Raw genomic sequence first — 26,635 nt, 5'->3', positions numbered from 1 at the left:
CGGTGGGCTGTCAAGGGATACATCAGAGAAGCTGACAAAAGGAGCATCAGTGAAACTCAATGCTCCCTGCAAACATTAACTGATATTTGTAATACCCCTATGGCAGGCAGGAATTTTTAGGCTTTTTTTAGGCTGAAGAAATCAGAGCCAGCAATTCCTAGAGCTCAACTGGGAGCAAAGTTTCCTCTCTAACAGCACCAGGGTGGCTAATAGGATGAAGGGATGCAGAGCTGCATCTGAGTTGGTGTTTGCAAGTCACTCAAGCTGCCAACATATGGTGCTGCTTTCACAGGGGTCGAGGGCTGAGCCTGAACAGATGTATACTGGCAAAGAAACTGCTCATGGTCATTAGGCCAAGAAATCCAGTAGCAAGCAGAGTAAGAGCAGGCTATTTTCAGACACCGCTGGAGAGCAGCCAAACCCACAGGGTTTAGGGCAGACAGAGGTAAAGGAAGGGAATATGGTCCGTGTTTGGAGAGGAGAGGGGGAAAACAAAAACCAACTAGATAAACCCCACTATACGATTACAGAAGCAGTGCTGTCTGCCCCGAGGACAAGCATTTCTGAACAAATGTTCATAAACTTTCCCTCAAAGCCTAACACAGGCTGCAAGTTCAGACTGCGAGACAGGCAAATGTTTCCCCAAGGCAGTGACAGGACGGTGCTGCAGTGACAAGAGGCAGTTGCCAATCTTGCCCTGTTTAATGCTTTCATCTGTAAAACAGGGTAATGTTTCCTACCTCCCCAAAAGTCAGGTGAGGATTCATTAATGTTTGCAGCAAAGCTGAGTTAATCCTAAGAAGTGGAGATTTATCATCCTCCTTTTAACCTTTGCGCATCTTCAGTACGTGTAAACATACACATGCTTTAAGATTTTAGTCATTTTATTCACATGCCAAAATAAAACATGAAAGGGTTGGATGTCTTTGCACAACTACAACTCCGCTGCCCTCAGTAAAAAAGCATCAGTATACAACAGGATTAAGCTTCACCCCTTATTTCTGACTAGTCCACATCTAGAAGCTGAAACCTAACAAAGGCCACTGAACTTCACACACCCCCATATATTTATAAATTGAACTCCTCAGTGCTAAAGAATCAGATCAGCTGGAGCAAGGAAGGTGTCAGAAGGCGCATCTGCCACCTGACACTCTTCAGAGCAGCACTTACACTTCATTTACAGAAATTAGTGTATTTGTATTAGAATAACACCTTTTTCCTGCCACTGTCCCTCCTTGCCCTATCTGGTCACAAAGATGGGCTGAACCCTTAATAGTGCAATTAAGTGAGTGAAGCTTCTGTTTGAAAACAATGGGTATGAGTTTTCCAATAGCAAGCAGTTCCAGTTAACATGCCATCAATTCAACTTAGCCTTTATTTAGAGGAATGAGGTACCCAGATGACATTTACTTTTTTTTTTTTTAAATTACATCCTCAGATTAAATTTTCCTTCATCTAGCTACTAGTCTTTGCTTCATAAAATACTGACCTTTAGGGGTATGCTCTCAATTGAGGGGACCAGCCTGACCACAGGGGAGCTAACATAATTTACATCAACTGACAAGCAAGGCATGTATGTCATTAATACAGGATTAACAGTTCAAAGAGTGAGAAATGCTCTACACCCTAATAAAAACTGGCCCAGGCTGAGGATAGCAATCAGTTGCACAGAAGAGCTGGTTCAGCTGTTGGATATGCCACAGCATAACCCAAAAATATCAGCCAGCAGAGGAGCACTTGAACTGAAGGTAGAGACTGTTAAAGACACTAGGACACAATAGAGACAGATAATGATTTTTTTTCTCAGTAACAACCACTAATTTGGGTACCCACACAACGTTAAGGCACTTAAAAATAACCAAGTCACTTTACACCATGGTAATGCGGAAGGTGAACTTGGGCATGCATTAATTTTCTATCCATGTTTTAGACACCCTGTGTCTAACATTTCAATATAATCATCCACACTGCAGAGCTACAGAATATCAAGATCTGGAACAATCTCAGACTTCATAGTTAAGTAGATGTTACTTATTCAGGGCTTGTTTTGCAAAGCCCGAGGATCTGTAACTCCCCAGGGATTTCAGTTGGCATCACAGGTGCTCAGCTTACATTTACGCTCCCTCCTTACATCTGCCCCCAGTTTGGCACACAGTCACAACGCAATGTCTTCAGTAAGGAATCTCAAAATGGGAATGTCAAAACATTTCAGTTTACTAAAATTCTGAGAAATCAACACAGCAGGACCTGGAATTTAATTTTGTTTTTTTAAAAAAAAAAAAAAGGACATACTTATTTTTTCTAAGATCTCTTCATCTGACATTTTTGGCTTTTTCTTTTGTTTCTCCGTGTTCGTGACCAGCATGTCAGGCACTGTTGTGCTGTTTTCCGAGGGAGAAGAAATAGGAGAGGTCGCCACATCTCTGGTAGGAGGAGGAATGGGGTCTATCACAGAGCGGGTGTATATCTAATTTCATTGAGAAAAACATACATATTAATACAAATCAGATGAAGGCTTAAACACTTATATTCATCTTGTTAATGCTGTCAGGGATGCATTGCTATAACTACTTTGTTAACAGCTAACAGCACTAAGCAAGGACGCTCTTGTGTCCCCCCCCAAGACAAGGCAGGTGATAACACAAAGGTGCTCTTCCAGAAGGAATGGCTCCCATCTCCACCCTGCTCCGAAGAAGGGGCTCAGCACCATGCCACACAGCGTGGATGAGGGGCCACAGTCAAGATACAACTGAGACTGCAGCAGCAGGGGCTGAAGGAAATATTTCTGCTCACAGATTTTGTGTGTTCAGGCCGTGGAGCTATCACAGGGGGTGGAGCTGCATCATCATCATCGTCTTCATCTTCAGACATTGAGGGCACTGCAGGAGTCTCAGAGACAGCCTTCACATTCTGTATGTGGTTACACAAATAGCAAAGTTAAAAACTGAAGTCTCCTGCTATAAACAAATCACAAACATTGGGTTAAGTTCTTAACAGAGACTGCATTGAAACAAGCACAGAAAAACAGGAAGGACAGGCAAGAAAATTACAACGTATGAGAAATTCAAACCCCAGGATCCTGAACCTGCAGGGTAACAGAGGGGCATCCCAGCACTGCCCGGTCTCCCCTCTTTCAGTTTAAAACTGTTCCCCCTCATCCTATCCCCACCACCCCTGGTGATGAGTCCCTCCCTTCTTTCCTGCAGCCCCTTTCAGCCCTGGGGGGCCGCTCTAAGGTCTCCCCAGAGCCTTCTCTTCTCCAGCTGAACCCCCCAACTCTCTCAGCCTGTCCTCACAGGCTCCAGCCTCTCAATCATCTTTCTGGGCTCCTCTGGACTCGGTTGAGCAGGTCAATATCTTTATGCTAAGAAGCTCAACATGACCCGACAAGGTGTGCTTGCAGTCCAGAAGGCCAACCGTGTCCTGGGCTGCAGCAAGAGAAGTGTGGCCAGCAGGTCGAGAGAGGGGATTCTCCCCCTCTGCTCCACTCTCGTGACACCCCACCCAGAGTATCGTGTCCTGCTCTGGGGCCCCCAACTTATGAAGGCCATGGACTACAGGAAGTGTAGGGATAGGACAAGGGATAATGGCTTTAAGCTGAAAGAGGGCAGATTTAGATGAGATCTAAGGCAGAAATTGTTCCCTGTGAGGGGGGTGAGGCCCTGGCACAGGTTACCCAGAGAAGCTGTGGCTGCCCCCTCCCTGGAAGGGTTCAAGGCCAGGTTGGACGGGGCTTTGGGCAACCTGGGCTGGTGGAAGGTGGCCCTGCCCGGGGCAGGGGGGTTGGAACTGGATGATCTTTAAGGTCCCTTCCAACCCAAACTAGTCTGTGATTCTATGATTTCAAAATAAACTTGATGAGATCCTTAACCCACTAGACCAGTTCTGCTTGTGCATCATCAGTTCCCTAAGAGTGGTTGGGGAAAAGGTATTAAAATAAAGTTCTCACTGAAAAAGAGGGAAAACAACATAGTATTTCACTGAACCTAAAATACTTGAAGTCACCAGCATCCTGACATATAATTGCTAATGTGCACTTCCCATAACACAAAAGCCTGTTAAAAGCAACAAGAAAAAACACCTACATACTGGGAATTTCCTGAGTATCTCCAAACTTAAAGGATACCCAGTGTCTTCTACAAACATCAGGCTACCACAGTAGACTGGTAACTACTGCTCTTTTCAGGATTTACTTTAAAATCCAACAGCCTCAGATATTCTAAGCTCCCAAGGACTGGCAAACAATGACATGTAATAATGAACAACAGCAGAAACATTCTCCTTTTCATAGAGTCCTAAACAGTCAGGTCTGAATATGCTGCCTCCAGAAGAGAACAAAAAAAGCCAATTCCAGATAACGGCATGGCAGTGAGAAAACAGATGAGGGAATTGTGGGGGTTTATGAATCATCTTAAATTGAAAGTTTTGTTTCTTCCATCTCACACACATATACAGAAACATTACAGAGCTTTTCAGCTCATGTTCCCCAACAAAGCAAACAGGAGTGGTGCCTGCCCTGGTAAGGACAGACTAAAGGTCAAGCACAGAGGAGGAGAACCTTCTATTTCCTTTTCTGCTGGAGATTAGTTTGGTTAATCAACACTAATCTACATTAGGTTTGGTCAATTAGAGCTTGCAGGTTAGTAATTAAAATTTGTTAGATCACAGATGTTTAAAGAGATGTATAAAACCTAAAAGCAGAGCAGTTATCAACTTCTAGACACAGGAACAAATCAACTTTTATGAAAACACAACTATTTCTATTCCTTAATTCCCTGATTTCTATTCACTAATTCACTGTTCACTAATAAAAGTTTCTTCTGTCTACTTGATTTTCCCCCAGTTGAAAAAAAAAAAAAAAAAAGGAAAAAAGAGCAGCATACCTTTTTAGGATAATTTGCCTGTTTTTATAAACATATATTCACATGTTTTTATAAACATATATTCACAATATAAATATATACAGTTCAGATTTTAAACACTAAGCAAACCAAAAGTTTACATGTAGCTAACACTACTTCATGCAAGTTTTTTAATTCTGAAACTTGAGACAGAATGTGAATATAAGTCTTACCAATGTATTTGATGAATTGTAATCCTCTGTCGATTTATCTGAAAGAGACAGATAACAATGCTGTTATAAATGAGTTGTAAATGCAGCAGCAATGGGGAGAGGAGAAAGGGACAAGCAGCTCCCTTTGGAAGAGGCAGGAAGAAAGGCTGCTCCCAAACCTAGGCGTTACCTTCAGCTCCCCAGAACAAGGTGACTCCTGGCAGATATGGGAATAGGGGGCAAAAAATTCTGCAGACAAATGCAGGGACCCCAAATCCCTGCTGCAGGACAGTGGAATTTCCCAGAGCAACACCTGAATGAATACTGTCCTCCATCCATATACAGAATATTTTCAGTGGGCTAAATCACCAGCAGAGGCATCGCAGTTACCCCAAAACCTGCAAGATGTTGAGTCTCAGCCACCTAAATTTCCTGGAATAGTGACAGAGATCCCCATGAGTCAACCAGTGGACTTCTTTCCCACAGACACATATGGGGAAGATTTGTGGTTTTATCCCTGCCTGAAGCCTTCCTAATTAATACCATTTTTTGGTGACATGGTTTTATCCTCTTAAAAGCAGCAAAGCAGGGATTAATATTTAGAAAGGGAAGGGGTTAGAGCTGAAAGGGCAAAGAAGGAGTCATTGCAAAAGTCCTCCAGCAGACAGGTAATCCATAAAAAGGAGGCACAAAACCTTGGCAGCTTTGATTTTTAGAGGAATCCAGGCAGTTACCAAGGTATATTCCTCAATCACAGCACACAGGAGCAGATCAACCCTCCACTCCAAGCATGCATGAAGCAACATCCACACCCACACTGGAAACTGAAACTGGTGCAAAATTTAGCTGCCTGTTTTCTCCAGGGATCTTCATCACTGTGAACCCAACACCAACACTCTGGGATCTGTCTTCCTGATTCTGGCTGTAAGCTTCAGCAAACATGTGTCGTTTGGGGATTTAGTCAGACCTCCTCTTACGCAGCTACGTTGGGCATCAGGATTAATAGAACAGTGTTTTAAAGGAAGAGGGGTGCTTGAGAAACCAGAGACTCTCACTCACATTTTCCTTGAAAAGACAGCATCTACTTGTTGATTAAATGAAAGAAACCTCACATGCAGTGACTTTGTCCAACTGAAAGTTGGACAAAGCAGCCTTATGTGACGATCACCACGTACCTGTGAAACTCATGTACTTCTGGCTGTTTGAGATCTTCTTGGAGTTGTAAAACTCCAACACGTCCAGCACTGCCTGGGGGTTCTTCTTCTGCTCCGACTTGGTGATGTTGGAAGTCTGTAGTAAACGTGCCCATTGTTCTGGCATTCCCTGTGGGGAGATGCACCTTGTTAGCTCAGTCAGCCTAATGTTGTTGACAGCACACAACTCTGCCACACGGTTTCTGCGGTTAAAGGGCAACAGAAATGAGGAGAGGAAAGCAAAAGAGTTGGTGGATCAATACCTTCCTAGTCACTGCCTGTGTTACAAGTCAGATGTTCCTTACACGGACATGCAAACTGCACTCTGCTCACGGGGCTCTGGGTGAGCCCCACACCCTTTAAAGACGAAAACTCAAAAGACAGAAAGGAGGAGACTTAAATACTGCAGTTCAGGAAGAGCCTCAAGCAGGAAAAAACCCTTTAAGCATTGGTATACACCTATTTACATATATTCGACAAAGACTATGGAAGTAACACACACTGTTACTACATACACATAACTACAACTAGCATCCAGCACAATGGACACGCAAATTCATTCGAGTCTTCTTGTAGCACCAGAGTTCTTTGATAATAGCAGTTTGGTGCCTACTGTAACCAGAGCTGGGAAAGCAGAGACCTTAACGTTGCATATGAAGCTCAGAATTTCGTTACATGAGCATCATCTCAGCTCGAAAAGAAATACATCTGAGGTACAACCAGATCTGTGCCTTTCATCACCAGAAAGAGTAACAGTTTGTAGAGACACAGTGGCAAGTGACTGGGATCCTTTATCGGTAGTTATCCTCCCTGTTCAAAAGGGTGGCTGCACTAGGCGGGTAATACTCCACCGTACACCTAGGTTAACCTGGGCAAGTCTAGAGGCTGACATGCAAACCACAACTGCACACATGATTCAGATTAGGAGCACAAAGTCCCTGAAAAAGAAGCATATTAAAGACAGGTAAAAACAGCTGCTCACAAACAACTTCTGCTGCTATTAAATACTATCTCATCATCAAATTAAGAAGAGTAATATGCTGAAATACAATTCTGTCTTCATAGTATTTTGCATTTCAATTAAAAAAAACATAAAAGCATCTAACATTTAGCCTTAGGACAGCACATATACAGTCTGTCATAAGTAGTTATGCACAGCTGTGCATCTCCTAAAGGGGAGCTCTCAGAGCCTCACTTAGCGGACACAGACTACGCTGTAAACCTAATTCAGCTCTAGAAGAGGAGGGGAGAGGAAAGGAGGAGACATATACCATGTTTTGCTGTTCACATCAGCCAAAAAAACAGGAAAGGAAAAGTCTGCTGGCAGCCTGGGCTCCTGGGATGTGCCAAGTTTGACAAACAGTCTCTCACCAGGAATTAGTGGGTAACCTCTGCAGATGTATTTCAAAGGAGATCAAACTAGATGATGGTAATAGCCTTTCCAGCATTACTATATAAAAGATTAATGGGTCCTGGCTCCTCCCAGCAATAAACCAAACCACACAGTTCTCTTTTCCTCCAGATTCACTTACTGTGAATTCTCCTGTGACTGCATCAAACCCCACATGAATTGTGTGTTCAAAGTCTGAAGGGAGGGAGATCTCTGGCCGCTCTTTCTCTTTCTTTTTATTGGCTGGAAGAGATAACAACAAAATTCATAAATCCATCAAGAATTAAAATCACCCCAATAACTTCCAATTTAGCTGCCCACCCTTTGCTAGTCATAGGGTTTCAATCTGGGGCAGACAAACAGCAAGTTTAAAAACTTTGTTACCTCAGTTAAGAGCAGGCACAGTGAGTGGACAACAAAAATCCAAGTCGTGTAACACAGGACAAGCGTAAGACAAATAAATTGATATTTTGGGTATGTCAAGTATCAACCAGTAGGGCTGGACTCAACAGCACAAGAGCTATTTACATAAAATATTCACTCAAACTTATACAGGTCAGAGTCAAAAGCACTACAGTAGCAGTAAGTGGAAGCCATGCAGTTTTGAACACATTTTTTTATTCATTGTTTTAAGCAACTGTAAAAAAAAAAAAAGAGAAGTGCTGTTAAATTTACACTCGCCTCTCATATTAAGACAGGGACAAAATTAACTACAAATACTGCTTATAAATTGCTTCCTTCATCCTACTTCCTCAAAACAGTTTATGAAGAAAATCAAACATAACATGTGCGCTTCTGCTACAAAATCTTATATGAGCAAAACCATTTATATTTTTCTCCTCACGAAATGAACTAAATGTGGTTTTAATAACAGGCTTTGAAGACACAAAGCAAAGAGGGAAGAATCTGGCAGGTGAGGAGCAAAGTCGTGAAGAAGCAGGAAAAGGAAATAAATCAAAGCAGATGCACCCTGCAAATTTTAAAGTCAGGTCTTCAAACAAGATTATCATTATGCCTTGGACTAAGCTCATCCATATTCATGACATATTAAGGACTCCACCTTCCTTTTAATAATTACTGTATTCAAGAAATTGAGATCAGTTTAAGGAAAGACCACGTTCTACTCAGACTTGCTGCTGCTTGCGCTTACAAAGTCAGCAGAGCCAGGAGAAGGCGACTAAACCACTTATGCTTCCCAGCTGCGACCATTTTTATCTAAGGCCAAACAGAATTTGCTTCGCGGCTGACATTCCCCAGTGCATTTTTGGCAACATGAATGCCAAACCCCAGGTATTTCAGAAACCTGTGAGGCTTATGCTCAATATTGCAATTATTTAAGACTCTGCTGGTGGTTAGTTGTGCAGAGACAGTCAGAGCTCACCCCAAAGGACCAAATCCTGTTTCCTTCAGTGCCAGCTCTGGCACTGTTCTCTGTGTCATTACAGAGTTACTGTTGCACAGAGTAATTTTGGAGAAAAAAAAAAAAAAAAAGATCAGATGCTCCATTTGGGACACGAAGATGGAACAGATTGTTTTCGATCCCTCTTTCAAACAAAGGGGACGGGGGAAGCTGAATCGTAGAAGAGCGACAGAGTTGCCAAGGGGAAGGAGGGGAGAAAGCTGCCGTGCTAGAGGAGCCATCACAGAGCGGGGAGCTAGGAGGAGAGAGAAGCAGCTGCTGGTTAGCAGATGGTGAGCATCTGCAGCACGGGGGCCTGCCAAGAAAGGAACAAGCAGCTGCATCCAGCAGGTATAGAGAACAATCTGCATGCGCTAGAGGTGGATGCAAAGGAAGAGGAAAAAAGGTGCAGAGAGCCAGCAGAGGCACCATATTCTGTAGGACTGTCTACAGGAATTGTCCTTTCCTCCAAGCCCAGGACTAAGGTGTCAGCTCAGCCTAGAAGCCCATCACTCAGGTGAGGAAGAAGAGGGCACCTGTACTAGCACCACTATGCAGGAGTGCTGAGTGGGTGATGCACACCCACACATGGTCCTGGACGAATGCCACAGTAGATTTTAATTTATCCCTAAGAAAGCTTAAGGGCATTAGGTTGCTATCCAGAAGTCAATACACTTACGTGGTTTTTTATTTCTACATTCAGACAGCCTGAGCTACCTGCTACACACCCAAATCCCAACGATCTTCTCTTCAACCGACTGTTCCACTATCCATTCAACCAGCAAACTGAGAGGACTGCTGACTGCTAACTTATCCAAAGCAGGAGATGATGGCCTGAACGAGCCTCAGCTACACAGAGCAATAAAAACAGTTCTGGAGGGACTGATTAAATAACATAATGGCCTCTGTCACATCAACACTTCAGCGCTCTGTTCAACACATCACTAGAGAGTTTCAGTATGGCTATGCTGCAATATAGAAACAGGAAGAGATTTTTCTGCATTTATGACTTTCATTGTTTTCATACCCCTGAAGCAGTTAATGTTCTCCCAGTTATCTTAATTTCCTGCAGCCATTTCCTACAGTATCCCAACCCTTTGCATTTTCCCTGACTCTCAACAACTCTTTGGGGCAGCTACCACAAACTCGCACTAAAATCACTTTGCCTTAGCAATAACGTTACAGCAGATGAAACCATTATTGCTTTGTTCACTTTTTTCAGTCTGCCTGCCTGCCACACTCAGGGTTTTATAGACTGAATTCACCATCGTGTGAACACACGCGAAGCTGGCACATGAATTCAGTGATTCTCCTCCAGCAGTCTCAGAGGACAATGAACTTCAGAAGCTTTTGATCCAAAATCTGACAGATCTAAAAGCCATTAATAACATAATTACTTTTTGTAGCAGATATTTATGTCATAGCAGGAGGTATAAGATAAAAAGAATTAAAGAGACGAGCACTCCCAATCTTGCTGAACACTTAATCCCCTTCTACAGTGATTATCCTTGCAATGAGTCAAAAAGCCTTGAAGAATCTTAAAATTAAAAAATAAATAAGAAAAATTATACATCTGTTTAAGAAGGCTTACCTACCACCAAATGCTTTATTCCCACAAACACCTTACCACCTTTCTCATTGTAAACCTCACGTGTCTGATGCTGTTACAAAAGCCATCCATAGTTTTCTTACTGTGCTCTGGCAATTTGGGTTGCAACTAGGAAGCACGATGTCCCACCATGAAGTAAGCCCGTGAGTACAACCTGAAGCATACTGAGATGAGAAAGGTCTTCTCCACTGGTACAGTCTAATAAAGTGCTGCCCCTGTCACCATGGAAAGGGCTCCTGGTCACTGGCAAATTGTCACTGACCCGGGATTTAAGCCCCAGGTGTCCTTCAGACTACAGCTCTGTTCATGCACAATGGAAAAGACACTTTCCAAAGCACCTTCAGCTAGAACCACCCTTCTTGACCCAGTGACCTGTAAAAGATGCCCTCAAGATGTCCCCCCTTGTTAGCCTCCCCTCTGATCCGGACCCACAAGCTCTCAACGGGTCTGTTGCCTGCTCCGCAGCAGTACTCCACGTGTTTGAGCTGCACCTTTGCATAAAGCACAATCTCTTCACCACCTTTCCCACCCATCCTTCGTGAAGTGCCTGCTCCAGTACTGTTCCCTGCACAGAGGAAAGAGCTCCCACTTCTCCAAAGGGACTGACAGCATCAACTTCAGCAGCTCCCATGCGACAATGTAAGAGCCCGCATCCATATCTGTAGCAAAATTAACCACGAAGCATTCTGGAGATCTTCACAGGCTCTTTGCAATCCCAGGAGAAGTTAAAACACAAATCACTGGCTTCCCTGGGGAAAGGTCCAAAGGTAATGGACTTGCCCCCAAATTACATTGCTCCACCTGAATTTAAACCAACTCCCCTTTTAGTCCAGCCAAACTAACAAATAAACAAATTATTTCAGGCACAAACCAAAGACAGGTGTTTGAGCACCTGGGAATTTCATTAACATTTAAGCAGCAGAAGGCACTGGGAATTTAGCTGTCATCATGAAATTAGAAGTTTTCATAAGATGAAAATCAACCAATCTGAAGTGAAGGTGACAGTGTTAAAGGTATTTTTTCTTTGACAGGAATTAGAGGACAGAAGTAACCATTTTTGTTCGGGCAGGTGTATTGCAACAGAAGGCTCTGCTGGGCTTGGCTAAACAAAAATCTCTCATGTCTCGAAGCATCTGCCACGTTGGCCAATCTTCAGTAAATGCAGGCCTCTTCAAATCAGTGGCAGTCTGTCTGCTGATTTTACCCAAACCGTTCACTTTTGCAGCTCTCCCTTAAAATCCAGTTCAAACTAGCATTTCAGGTTGTATTTCTTTTACTCTCTTATAAGTTTCAGGTGATTTCTTTGTTCTCTGCAACTGTTGAGCCTAGAGATTTAAAACCCTCACTCCCTTAAGTAAGCCAACGCAAAAATCCTGCAGCTTTTCAGGACTAATACTCATCATGGCAAGTTCTAACTGAGAGCCAGCAAACTTTTATCACGGAGTTCATGGGTTTCTGGATTGCAGAATCAAAAATCTGTATTTGTAGAACAATCCAAAGTTGCCAAAGGTATCAGATAATACTAATAATGAACGCTGCAATGTTTTGTAGAAAATAAACTTACATCTTGGGTATTGAAATTAGTGAAATTATCACTCCAATTAGTCTTCTCGCAAACAAAAATGAAGGAGGCAGCCTCTCCCCTGAAGCCCAGGAAGCTGAAGACACCTAGGCTTGACTTTAGTTACCCAGTGTCCAGATACAATTGCAATGCAGACTTCACAAAAAGCTGATGCATTAGAAAGAGGAACTCCAAAAATAGGTCAGATATAAAAAGAAACCAGCACATATTAGGGGACAGAGGTTTTTTTTTTCCTTACATCACTTCAAAAGATTTGTGAGAGGTGTTTTTTAAATATCCTGATCTTAAAAATTAGAATTTCATGTACAGATCACAGTTCCTATCTCCATTTCCATCTGTTACAGTCCCTATAACACAAGAAAATTCCTTCAGTTCACAAGAAATGTACAAGAATTTGCAGTAACCGATTATTCTTAACAGCAAGTAGACAATGCCTGACCCAAACACTACAACAGAGTAAATGTCCATGCAGTAACATATGACTGGCCTAGCAGGAGACGGCCTGTTAGTCATGCTTAACTCAAATTATTTTTTGTTTAAAACAACAAACAAGCAAAAAACCTCCCCCTGCTCCCCACCAAAGGAACTGCCAGTGCCAGCTTTAATTGGCCACCTTGTAACTGGTACACAACTTTATGATTTTAAGGCCATTAAGGACAAATCAGGCTGGGAAGTGTCAGAGCTAGTCCCAGTATTCAGGGACACTATTCTTGTAATTTAAGGGGACAAAGAAAAAAGCAAAACCAAGCACAAAACAGAGCAATCAGGATGGATTAAAGGTGGCAGGGGCAGTTGTGCAGGAAACAAACACACATCATTTCCGAAAACCTAAACCATCACTAAGCATCAGGTGCTCAACTAAGGTCATTCAGAGCAACATTCAGACAGGTGGTTTATAAGAAGAGACAAAATACTGTACTTTTATCTCCTGGTAAAATAGATCGGTAAAATCGGTCCTTCCTTTTCTTTTCTTCTGGGTTGGGAGGCAAAGGTTTTGAGCCATGGTTTAAAGTCCCAGCGTCTTTGCTTCCTGATCCAATCATAGTGCTGGTATTTCTCATCGGAGGAGCAGGCGGTTTGTCTTCTGTTTCAACTCCATTGTTAGACATCTTCAGCTGGGGAGGCCGTTACTAGGAATACAGAAAAGAAAAGAAATAAGAAGCCTTATTTATTTTTTGTTAAGTAGAATCCCACACTGCCAAATAAACCACAAGCAGGTGTTTGCAGACCAGCCTGTAACATCGTATCAACACAGACCCAGTGTAAGCACAACAAATTCTACTCAAGCTCCAAATTTTTTCTGTTAACAAGACTATGTACAAGCATTTGAGTTACTGATCACTAAGAAAAGCCTGTTTTAAGATACAACTAATTCTCAAGCAAACCATGGAGCAGTAGTGTAAGGTCAGGGCAGAGCAATAAATATGAGGTAGCAAAGAGCGAGGATACCTGAGATGAGCCAACAAGTTGCTGAGCTCATAAAACCTCTCAGATCCATGCTAGTTCCACTAAAAAATACATCAGAAGGTTTGTATCAGTCTCCAGTATGGCATAAGAGAGAGAGACACTGGAAGAGTTTTATGCAGCTGCTCAGGCTCCTTTCCCGAAAAGCTGCTGAACTGGTTCAGAGGCAGAGATGGCTGGGAAGCCCCAGAGCTGTACCCACGTCATCGCAGATGCGGTGCCACAGCCCTGGCTAGTCCCAAGCCTGTCCTGGCCTTTCTGCAGCAGCAGTGTGCTTCAGGCACAATTCAAACCACCAGAAAGTTGACTGTGTTTTGTTCTGCTGGAAGGGTCAAACAAAACTAGATCCCCAACACACACATAAATCCTTAAGTAAATAATCCCTGCTGTGCAGATTTAAAGACGGAAGCTTTGGGAAAGGGTAATAGATTATTCTGCAACAACTAGCTTGTTCCACCCAAATGAGATCAGCATCACTCCAGACGCAGCCGGGCTGCAGTGAGATCCTTCTGGAAACTGGAATTTGTCTGCATTACATTCTCAAAAGAAAGTTGGGAGTTAACTGCAGAACAAAGACCAAAGCAGGAACAGTTTCTGCTTGGGTAGAAAAAGCAGTCCAATGGTTTTATGAACTTCACAAACAGCAAGGGATGATGTTTTGCTCAGGGAGAATTGTTCGGCAGCAGAAAGTCAAAAGCGGTTTGCTCTCCACAAGTGAGAAGTCCAGTTACAAAGCAGAGATCACTGCTGGCTTCCAGAGAGCTGCTTTTCCATAGGATGCACTCAGAGGAACCACACTGGGGTCACACTCCAAACAGATCCCACAACCATACCACAGTCCTATGACCACACACCACCCTGCCAGCCTTCAAAGTCTTCTTTAGCCAAGCTACTGACGCTCAGCAGAACTGGGAAGATTTGGACTCAGGGCACGCTGCTCTCACAGCTGCTGGGAGCTAAGAAAGGCAAATGCTGCCTGTGGAAGGCACTCAGCAACATCAACATGTCAGACTTAGCTGAAAGCAGCAGTTCCCTAGCTGTTGCCTGCCAAGCCATGGCTGGTCTGTAGCTCCACCTTCTCCTCAGCTTCTTTGGTTCCTGGTTTCTTCACACTTGCTTTTGAACAGGAGGGCTGGGAGTACTGCACAGCCCTTAAGGCTTTGAACAAGCCTTTACACCCAGGGAGCTCTAGAAGAGGTTTGACACCAGCCCCAATTCCTCCCAGTGCAGCTGTGTGATGGAATTTTAAATGTCAGACTAGCATTTGGGGTATTGATTTTAACAGTGGGACAGTTTTGGCATTTGGGAGGGGTGGAGGGAAATTAGCTGTGCATTTGTCTGGGTGTGTTCTGGCAGGTGCCCTGTGCATCTCCCATCACTCAGGCTTCAGCCTCATGCCATTCTCCAGTATAAAACAGAGCAGAACTAAGTGACAGCTGGAGTGCCAGCCATGAAGTGGTACAAAATGACTACTCTCCCTCTCTAAGCAGGGGGGAAAAAAAAAAAAAAAAAAAGAGTCTAAACTAAAACCCAACTGGTAAATCTGGCAGCCACTGCTGTGCACATATCTTGTGTGACATGAAGATATTGAGACCTCACTGATAGGCTTTGCACATCGCAGTCAGTGGCTGGCACTGAACTGGCACAAGTGAAGCCTTTGAAACAACCTCAGCAGAAGTGCCACATGAGAGCTGTATTCTTTGCACTGATGCTTATTTAACCGTGAGAAAGCACACTGCCTGGAAGGTGCTACGAATATGCTGCAAATAGGGAAGCAGAAGGAAAATGACTGTTAGCAGCCTGCCAAATGGCCCTCCCCAGGAGCGGGCACCACATTTGCTGCTGCAACACTCTGGTTTACCCCAGAGGGGTTTAAATAAAGGTGCATCCAAATGTTCCCCAACCAGCCAGACTTTCTGCAGCTGCAGGCATGGCTAAGATGGCAGAGAGGGGCTGCATCATTGTCTTGGGTTTGTGTGGCAAGGTTTTGGTAGTGGGGGAGCTACAGTGGTGGCTTCTGTGAGAAGCTGACAGAAGCTTCCCCTGTGTCCGAGAGAGCCAATGTCAGTCGGCTCCAAGACAGACCCACTGCTGGCCAAGGCCAAGGCCATCAGCAACAGTGGTAGAGCCTCTGGGATAATGTATTTTTTAAAAGGGGGGGGAAAACCCCCCCTCCCCTTTTTTGGGAGAGGAATTTCAGCAGGGGAGAAGAGTGAGAATACATGAGAGCAACAGCCACGCAGGCCAGTGCAGGAGGAGGGGCAGGAGGTGCTCCAGGCCCAGAGCAGAGGTTCCCCTGCAGGCCGTGGGGCAGCCCATGGGGAGGCAGCTGTGCCCGGCACCCATGGAGCTCCACGGGGGAGCAGAGACCCACCTGCAGCCCGGGGAGGAGCCCACGCTGCAGCAGGGGATGCCCGAGGGAGGCTGTGACCCCATGGGGAGCCCACGCTGGAGCAGGCTCCTGGCAGGACCTGTGGCCCCGTGGAGAGAGGAGCCCACGCTGGAGCAGGCTCCTGGCAGGACTGGTGACCCCGCGGGGGACCCACGCTGGAGCAGCCTGTGCCTGAAGGGCTGCACCCCCGAGAGGGACCAACGCTGGGGCAGTTCATGGAGAGCTGCAGCCCCCGGGAAGGACTCACATTGGAGAAGTTCATGGAGGACTGTCTGCTGTGGGAGGGACCCCACGCTGGAGCAGGGGAAGAGTGTGAGGAGTCCTCCCCTGAGGAGGAAGGAGCGTCAGAGATGACAACTGACCACAGCCCCCATCCCTTGTCCCCCTGCACCTCTCAGATGGAAGAGGCAGAGAAATCAGGAGTAAAGCAAAGCCCAGGAAGAGAAGGGGGGGGGGGGAAGGTGTTTTAAGATTTGGTTTTATTTCTCATTACCCTACTCTGATTCGATTGGCAAAAAATTAAGTTACTCTTCCCGAGTGGACACTGTTTTGCTTGTGACAGTAACTGGTGAATGATCTCTCCTTGTCCTCATCTCCAGCCACGAACATTTCGTTATATTCTCTCTCCTGTCCAGTTGACGAGGGGGAGTGATAGAGCAGCTGTGGTGGGCACTTGGCATCCAGCCAGGGTCAACCCACCACAGCTACCAAGCAGAGAGGTGAGCAAGTGAGGTGTGCTGTCAGAGGCACAGGACTAGGCGGGGGGACAGAGTAAAGTTTACTGTATTGGGGAATAGATGCAACATCAGACTGAAAGGCAGTACAAGGAAAAGAGCAGCATGTGGCTCCAGGCTGGAGAAAAAGAAGTGAGAAGAAGAAACACACACACCCCAGATTACAGGCAGAAGCTGGCCTAGTGCTGGGTGAAGGAAAAAGAATGGAAGAAAAAAAACCCAGCCATGAAAACAAAAAGAAAAACCTCTGTATGTCAAGCATCCTCACTCTCAGTTCCACCAGTGCAAAACCCCAGGGACATCTGCTCACAGTTTCTTCAATACGAGAGGGTTTTTCAAAATCCCTCAGTCGGAAAGGACAGAGCACAAGTGAATTACTATTTTACCACAGGGCTAGAAACACTGGCAGTACAAGCTCTTGTTTATCTTACATTATTCCCTGAATGAGCAAGTAACTGCTGAGAAGTTACGTAGTTTAACAAACAACATTGTTTGTAACTATTTGATAACTGCAACCTTCACGTGGGCAAAGCCTACGGCGTAGCCCTCTCCTTTCTTCTCCATTGTTCAAGCACCCAGACCTTCCTCCTCCTCCAAGTTTCACATTTGGAGTCACAAGAGCTATTTAATCCGTTTGGAGATGGGGGGGGGGAGGTGTAAGAGAAATCCTTCAACCCACAAAACTGAGAGTCTGGTTCTACAGAAGTTATCCCCTGTAATAGCAGCACTATGCTAGAGAGTTCCCCAAAGCCTTCTTCCACTACATATTTAAAGGGAAAACCAAAAACCTGCTTACGTGAGTCCTCCCACTGTGATAGAGAGACTCAAACTCAACACCATTAAGCTTGAAACTTCCGTTGGCTTCAAAGTATGTGGACGAAACCCTGTCCTTACAGAATGACACCCACCTCTTCGGGGCTTTACAGCAGAACTGAACTCCCGGAGCACAGAGCAATACTGAGTGGTTACAGAGGCAGCGCTCTCACCCCTTGCCTTGTTGATTGTGCAAATTCTCTTCCTCCTAAAATAATCTCCTGCCAATTCACATGTAAGTAGGCTTTCAACAACACCCCTTGTGTAGGCCCTGCTCAAATCCAGAGCACCAGGCAATTGCTTCAGCAGGCGGCATAACATCAGTGCTGGGACACTGAAGTGAGTCACTCTGCTCAGCAGGATCCATCCTAACAGGAATGCAAAGCGTCACTGGACCGAGATTCATCTTATGTTTCCACAGTATGATTAAATGAACGGTAGAAGCAATGAAAGAGCACATGAACTTTTCAACTGCGGCCAGATGAGGGAATACATTTTAGCTGCAGACACAATGATTCTCAACTACCATATATATTAAAATACCAGCACTCACACCAAACCCCACAGACACTACTAGGAAGGCATAGTCGTGATGTAGGGCTATTGTTTCTGAAGCCGTTTGGGAGTACTGAAAGTTTGAGCTGTTTCAGCACACAGTACTTATAAACAGAAAAGTTTTATTACATACGACAAACTGTGACTGCCATAAGCAAAGTTAGTGGCCTTCACATGCTCCCTGCCCCTCTCCATCAACTTTGTAAACCCATTAGCTAAATTAGATTACACCAGCCTCCAGAGGCGAACAGCAGACCTGAGAAACTCTTCTTTCACACCTACAAAAAAACTTCTGCAGACAGGAAGGAGTGACAGACAACCACACACAAGGGGACAAGAGGCTCAGGAAACCGCTTGGCAGCTCAAGACAGAGCAAGTGGAGGTACTGAGCAAAGACAGCACCCACAGGTGCCAACAGCAGCGTCCAAAAGTTCACAGTACAGATGTGCAAAGATCTGCACAACGCTGCCGATCTGTGTTCAGTAGATATGGCTCAAAATCATGAAGTTTATGCCTGTAGTTTTCCTGTAATACAGGCACAGGCTCCTCAGCCATTCATCTAGCAGAGTGGGACCCCAACATATGTGGAGCCTTCTGGCACTACTGTGTAACACACACACACACACACACACGAAAGAATTTAAAAAAAAAAAAGAGAACAAAGATGCTCTATTTATGTCATTTTTCCTTCTGGTAAACCACATCATTTAAACCTGACGCTCCACACTGAACTAAAAGTTTCTATCAAGCTGGTTGTGTTTTCTTTGCATTGCTGAGCAAGACAAGCAGATGACTGATTGCTAAAACAGAAAGCAATTAAAAAGTCAGAGGAGCTGAAACCTACGCTACAGTAGATGCCATAAAGATAACTATGTCCAATGCATACTAATTGCTGGAGTCAACACGAAAACTCATAAAAGAGCCATCTATAATTCATGCAGTCTGGCAAGACAGTAGCTGTAAGTTACTCACTACAACTTACAGATGAATAAACTATATTAAACAAGAGAAGGGGGAGGGAGATGCTCAGTAACTGCTTTTCTCTCTCTGCCTACTACCAGAAGGAAATCTTACATTTTTCCAAGATGCTATTTTTCTGTTGTTGCCAATGTGAGCAAAGGGTGTCTTGCCCACAAAAAAGGCAGAAGGAGTCTTGACCTTTCATTGAGCTGATTGTGAGTTCATCCTGATCAGAATGAGTGTTTTACCTCTACACCAGTATCCCAGCACCCTTCCACCGCATGGCTGGAGATTGCTTGTGCACACCGTTAAAATCTCCTTTTTCCTCCTTGCACTGCCTGGGTGGGAAGGAGCACAGGCAGTCAGCCCCCTGCTCTGTTCAAACACACTGCAAGCAGCAGATCCCCTCCCCGTGTGTCACACTTACATCCAAATCCCAGCAGAAAATTTAATGCAGAGTTTACCAGCTGGGTTTCGATACAGGATGAAAAGACACTCATTCATTTTTTATTACTTTATGTGGGATTAAATCTCAAACACAGTCTCATATCGAAGGAAAGGCACCTCACATATGTTCCACCTGAAAAAGGGGCAAGAGGTGTCCTTTTCCTCCACCTGACAGCGAATGGCATCTGGGACACACACTGTCACAGAAAAGGGCAGCAGCAATACACACACCCTGAGGGAGAACAGACAATCGTCACATTAAGAGGTGATTAAAAAAACCCAGAAGCTGTAGCATCTAGCCGTCTCCCCAGCCAGTTACTGCACATCTGCGTGCTGTGCAAGTGTGCCAATTAAACAGTAAAGGGCCATCGATGCATCAGCCCAGACCCCAACATTTACATGTGAATTAAAAAAAACCCTCCAGCTTTTCATAAAGTTCTAATAAAGAAAGAATTACAAAACAGCAGTGTTTGCTCATCTATCTTTAGAATTTACCTGTTAAACCCCTGCAGGTTCTGCCAACACCTAGAGATGCACATGGAGTCGCTAAATTAAATGAAACAATAATCACTAAAAATACGTACACATTTAGAAGAGAATGTACCCACAGCCAGAGTGGGTGGATGTGAGGAGGGGGAAGGGAGACTCTCATGGCAGATGGCCAACTACTGGTTGCAGTCTTGCTCTGCTGCCAGCATTATTTCCATAGTGCTAGACATAAAGGAAGACTGACCAGTGACAACTCAACAAGAATGCTGGAGGACTCCATGGCTCGGAATGTTAAAAGCTGAAAGACTAGAGGGTCCTTTTAAAAAAAGCCTTTAATTCAATTCCCACCGTTTGGGATAAATGCAGGAACTGCTGGGTGGGATTCCCTAGTCTGTGGTTTTTTGCAGCAGACATGGGCATCACTGCAGCAGGCACTACTTCTGGGCAGGAGAGCTGCAAAATCTCCTCCTGGGCAGATATATGTGCTAATCCATCCTACCGCACAGATACGCTTCTAAAGAAGAACAGACTAATTATAACTGCTCGATTCCTAGCAACAGAGACGAGTTCTCCTTTCACTCAAGTTAAGGAAGCTTCTTTCTGTTTTGTTTTAAATAATCAAGGCCCAGCTTTTGCCAGCTTTCACGGCGTGGGCCCATGCATGACCACGACAGTAACCTGGACACAGAGGGTTTCAGCAGCACTGAGGCAGGTCAGACCCTTTCCAACAGATTAGGCTTGAATCCAAAACTGCAGAGAGGCAACACCAGTTTAAAACTGCCATGTTTCACAGAATCACAGAATCATCTAGGTTGGAAAAGACCTTGAAGGTCATCCAGTCCAACCGTTAACCCAGCACTGACAGTTCCCAACTCCACCAGATCCCTCAGCGCTGGCTCAGCCCGACTCTTCAACCCCTCCAGGGATGGGGACTCCACCACCTCCCTGGGCAGCCCATTCCAACACCCAACAGCCCCTTCTGCAAAGAAATGCTTCCTAATATCCAGTCTAAACCTTCCCTGGTGCAACTTGAGGCCATTCCCCCTTGTCCTGTCGCTTATTACTTGGTTCAAGAGGCTCAAACCCAGCTCTCTGCACCCTTCTGTCAGGGAGCTGTAGAGGGCGATGAGGTCTCCCCTCAGCCTCCTCTTCTCCAGACTAAACCCCCCCAACTCCCTCAGCTGCTTCTCATACGACACGTTTTAACTTAGCTTTGGTTGTCTGACGAATAACTGGCAGTATCACATAATAACCATTTCACAATCAATGCCAGCTATGCCCAAGTACCTGGAGTACACGATGAACTCACCTTACTTGTGCTCCAGTTGGGCAGCTCAAGCTTCGACCACTGCAGAGACCAGCTCCAGCTGTTTCCATCCCTCAGCAGCAGCCTGCTCGTTTTGACCGAGCACTTACCCCATTCTAACAGCACTTTTAAACAGCCCAAGAGAAATAAATTGCATCCATATTTAAGGGGGGGGGGGGGGGGGGGGAAGTAAGAAGATCCAAGCTGAGACAGAAGGAACCAAGAGTATCGTTTTTAAAAGCTCTCAGCCCACAAATCATCCTCTTTATTTCCTCATCTCCAGAAGTGCTGTCTCCCCTCCCCCAGCTACATGCCTGAACAAGCAACTTCGCTGCTGCAGATGTCAGGACAGGCTCCCTTCTCCAGCGTGGTACGGAGCAGTCTTGGCTCTGCTTCCACTTTCACTCACAGGAAGGCAGGGCTTCAACTGTTCCAAGTCAAGGTAGTGACTAGAGTTGGAGCTTGCTAAGCAGGGTGGGAAAAAAATAGAGGCCTCTTATGTTAAATCTTACCCAAAAGCCTATATAAGCAAGTTTCCTGGAGGAAATCTGTGTTCCAGAGGAAATTACTAGATGCAGCATAAAAGAAAAATATATTAACACACGCAGCTAAACACACCCCCGTTACTCTGCACCTAAGTTGCTTGGCTCTGAGTCCAAACTGCACATTAGCAGCAACTGAAAGCAGCCAAATCATTAATCATTTTTCCATTCAAAAGTTTCCGATCCAGAACATGAACATAAAGCAACAGGGCTCAGAATTAAACCCTGCTATCCCCTAACGTGGAGTAACTCCTAGCACAACGGAGTCACGTTTTAAATACACATCGGTACTTGCAAAAGCTTCACCTTGTTAAATGCAGAGATTTGACATTTGCCATTTAGCAATGGGGGTGGGGGTAAGAAATTTGTCAGAAAACTAGAATATTGTCAGGTCAAGTCAGCAGCTCCCCACACGCCCAGAAGACACCATAATGCAGCAGTTAGCAAAAAGCCACAGCACGTAAAGAGCAGAAAGTTTGCATTAACCTGTAAAAGTTGAGTTTTTTCTGAGAAGACACCAAGACAGAGACCTGCAAAGAGGAAACCAGTGTTTTTAAGAGCAAAACTCATCCAACTCCTTTCTCGCTGGGAAACTAAAGAGCAAGCAGACAACACAAGCATCGTTAGCAGATGAAGCCATCCAAGAGCCTCAATTAGACTGAGGGGGAAATGCTACAACAGTTCAGTGCTAATTGGAAATGCAAATATTTATCATCAGAGTAGCGCTCGCTCCTGTGTATAGCTCCATTGTGTTCACTGCAGCTAACGACAGTAGGAAGCCCTGTGCTCCACAGTATTTATGTAACAACTGGCAAAGCTGTCAAATTCCCTTAATTACTAGCCAGGATTGTCATACTGGCAGTAGTTTTCAATTAAAGGAAATCACAAAGATTGCTTCAGTTTCACATTGCTTCGTTAAAGTTTTGGTTCTTCAAGGCTGGGGAAAGAGGAAGAATGAATAATTCTCCCAAGACAGGATGAGCTCTGCATCAAACATGAGCTTTTTGTAGACAAACTGAATTGAGAGACAAGGAAGGCACGGTCAAATACCCAGAACTGAAAGAGCTAATTTAGCATCAGTAAAGACAAACAATTTGAGAACTGCACATAAATTTGCTTCAAGTTTGCAATGATTACTCCTTCAATTATGATACGCGAAAAGCAGTTCATTTAAAAGGCAAAATGAGAAAACGTAAGGTAGCTTAGGGTTTCCATCTAATTGAGCTTCCACAGTAGAGCCTTCTTCGCTGGTAGAGCGTCAGCTCTGTGTTTATATGCCATCTAGCAAAATGCCCTATTGTACCTGGTTTATAATCCCAGTAGGTAAAGAAGTGAGGGTAGCGAGTACACTGGGGCAAGGTCTTGCCTTCCTAGACTTCCTTACTTGTACCAAATGGACTGCAGACGTTCACTAGTCCATTAAGAATCATCATCATCATTTAATTTAATGAGCAGCAGTATGTTTTTAGGAGGTACCATCAGGCCTTTCATCACATCATTTACTCGCATCCCAGTCATATTTACTGTATGTCAGTAGAGGAAAAAAAAGCTCTATAGGACTGGTACAAAGGAACTGCTGTTTCTGCAGTATATTAGGACACAACTCTGCATTAGTGCTCAGTTAAATAAAGCCCATGAGCCAAACAAACTATTTTTACTCCACTGAATGAAAGGAAATATAAGAACATCACTTATTACAGTAGCAGGGCCATTTTAAGGCACTGTGTCATTAGAAGTAGGAGTTAATAACAGGACTAGAAATAGTAGGCAAGGTTTTCCTCAACATCTTTGTGCAAGTCTTTTTGGGGCACGAATCTTCTTATCCTGTGTTTTTGCTACGATTACCTAAGCAGCTTTAAGTAGGACGCATGGATCTTCAGTGCTGCCTATTTAAACCTCATTCTCTCTCAAGAAGCAGCCACGAGACCCAATCCAGCACAGACTGATCGAGCGCCTCTATGTAGCCCTGGCAGCATCTGCAGCAAGTGACTTGCTTCTTTCAATCCAGTTCCCAGTGGACAAGCATCTACATCATAAAATTAGCAACAATATGAACTGCAAATTCAGCAGAATTTGGATTTCACTGATGGATGGACTGCCGGTATGCATGTTTTATTCATCTCAAGACTGCTTTGTCAGGTTGGTTGCATCTCCCCTTTGTGCTTAAAATGCTAAAAATCATTTTATAGTCACTACTGAGCAGCCAAGAAGCTCTACAGACAGTGTTGCACCTTTTCTAAGCACTAGACAAAACTCATCAGGTTTCCAAAATGAAGACAACAACCAAAGACGGATGTTCTAGGAAGCCATATGAGTCAAAACATTTTGTTCAGTATAGCATTCCCTCCCATCGCTGCAAGTCACCTTGCTGAAGTCCCACAGCTACTTCCCACTAAGGTCATCAGCATGTGAATTAGCCACCCTATGAGAGCACAGCATGCAGCAGATCAAGATGCAGAGATTTCTGATCATCCTTCCTTAATTCTAATTAAGATTCAAGGACGTTCACTACCAGCACACTCTCAGAGAGGCTCTTGCTACCTACCCATAATCCCAAAACTTCCTCAGTGTTGAAGCACTCAAACCAATTATCATTTCAGCATCCACCCCAGGTTACCTGCCCACACTCCCTCTCTCTCCTACTGTAAATCCAAGGCAAGAGAGCGTAAAATGAGGTATTTTAAATTTCGTAGCTAATACACTACAATTTCACCTCTCACCTTTACAGTAAGAGCTCTATTCGCTATAGAACTCAAACAGGGCAGTCAGGTTTGGAAACAGCTATTTCACAGCCCACAAGAAATCTCAGCGTTGCTCCCTGAGCACTCCCAGGAGGAATGCACGCAGCTGCACTTCCAAAAGCAATTTTGCCCCATCCACTTCGTGGCATTTACACCCTGCCTCATGTAAGCTCTGCCTCCCTCTTTACTGAAGCTCACATTCATACACCCACTGCAGTACAACCTGCACTAACTCCCTCCTTTCCTGTTCTTACACTCCTCGCAGAGGGATGCTGTGAAGGGAAGTAACACTGGCTGTGGGAAAGGAGATCCCGCAAATCAATCCAGAACAGAGCAAGACCCGATGGCTTAAGTAAACCCTCTCCCTTGCAAGTCTGAGGTTGCTTCTTCCACTCTTTCTTTCCAGTCATTTCCTTTGAGCTGAGTTTTCCTTCATCCCTGGTTATTCTCATACTGCTGGTATTTGCAGGTGCTGATTCACAGCCTCCCAAGATACGCACGTTTGGCTGCTTTTATGTTTAAGAAAAGTCACTTCAGACTGGAAATAACTTGTTTTTCTGAGAAAACTCTTCCATGTATATCTAGTTTTATCTGAGGGCTTAAATATTCTACTTTAAATAAAGCCTCAAGTTTTATCAGTCTCTGTTGCTCTATTAAAATATTATAAAACAGACATTCAAATTTGTGGCCTGTCCCTGTGCTAGATCCCTTTCAGCTTTAAAAACAGAAGTTGGAGTTGAACCTAATATATATTCTTTAAACTTCCAACACAGTTTGAATTTACATCCCCATAGGTGAAGCTTCTCTGAAGGATTCAATCTTTAATAAAAATCTGAACAATAATAAAATAAAAATCTGCAAAAACCTAATACTTTCGTTCTGACAAAGCTGAACCAAGATACCTCAAACAGAGTTGCTCAAATCCCAAATCACGACTTTTTTGAAATGGGCTCTCAAGACTCAGCCGTGAGCGAATCAGCCCACAAGTCTGTCATTTTAATACCTTACATTAGCAGCAGACGGCTTCTATCTTAGATCTGAGATGATGTACTGTCTCCAGTCCCTGCTCCACTGGCTCCTAACCTTCTCTCCCCCACAGAGCATCTGTATTCTGGATATTTCCTCAGAGATTCATTAAACTGCTCCTTCCTCAAAAGCTGAGATTACTGGCGTTTTTCTCAGACTACATTTCTAAGTGTTTGAAAGACCTGTCAGGACAGAGAAATAAATAAATACAGAAAAATATCAATTCATCATTCTCTCTGTCAAGACACTGCAGGTAAAGAGAAGATCTAAGTTTTGGCTAATGTCTTTAAAGACCATTTTCTATCTTGCATGCCTGTATATAAATTACATATCTTTTCACACTCTCCCTTAACATCAGTGTCCTCACAGGGAGAGGGTGAATTAGAATATTGGTATCTCTAATTTAAGAGGCAATTAGACCAATAACAAGAGACTAGCTGAACGTATGCTCAAAATAATCTAGTTAAAAACTCTATTTTAATTAAAAAACAGTCAAATAATCCTATTATCCTGAGGATTGCTTTAGGCGCGGTTCCAACCCAGCACATCTTTTTTAATCTTTTAGTACTGCATCCAGAAAGCAATTGAAAAAACAGTGAACTACCAGAATGGTCCTTTCTGTACAAATTCCTCTCCTAATTAAAGAGGCCAGGAAGATAAGAGGAATAAATGTTTCAACGTCAGTTGGCCATTTGCTAAGCAAGCCACTTAAAAGAAATGAAACAATAAACTAAAAGAAGCACAGAACTGAAGGCAACAAATACAATTTTCCTGTTCTTCACCCCACTACCTGCAAGCACCACCTCAAAGCATGCCTCTTACCGATTCTTATTTCCACCCTTTGCCTCCTTTCTCAAAAAGTAGTATGTGCCTCTTCTACAGCTGCACAGTTTACACGCTTGTATTTTTTTTTTTATTTTTTTTTTTTTTAAAAGAGAAA

The 26,635-nt window shown here is 44.1% G+C and overlaps 1 protein-coding gene across 1 annotated transcript in view; it reads right to left on the bottom strand.

The window, feature by feature from the left end:
* PAK1 (p21 (RAC1) activated kinase 1) overlaps positions 1-26,635 on the bottom strand; it is a 74,294-nt gene that overhangs the window by 18,211 nt on the left and 29,448 nt on the right. The window contains exons 3-8 of the mRNA XM_074918530.1: positions 13,146-13,356; positions 7,779-7,879; positions 6,229-6,376; positions 5,075-5,112; positions 2,794-2,910; positions 2,293-2,467 (exon numbers count right to left, since the gene is read on the bottom strand). Of these exons, the coding sequence (XP_074774631.1) occupies positions 2,293-2,467; positions 2,794-2,910; positions 5,075-5,112; positions 6,229-6,376; positions 7,779-7,879; positions 13,146-13,335 (769 nt within the window). The 5' untranslated portion in view covers positions 13,336-13,356. The remainder of the gene's footprint in view (positions 1-2,292; positions 2,468-2,793; positions 2,911-5,074; positions 5,113-6,228; positions 6,377-7,778; positions 7,880-13,145; positions 13,357-26,635) is intronic.

This window comes from Athene noctua, chromosome 1 (assembly GCF_965140245.1).
Source record: "Athene noctua chromosome 1, bAthNoc1.hap1.1, whole genome shotgun sequence".
Taxonomy (NCBI): Eukaryota; Metazoa; Chordata; class Aves; order Strigiformes; family Strigidae; genus Athene; species Athene noctua.
Note: the sequence above shows the minus strand (reverse complement) of the source record. Positions and strands in the feature narration are given on the sequence as shown.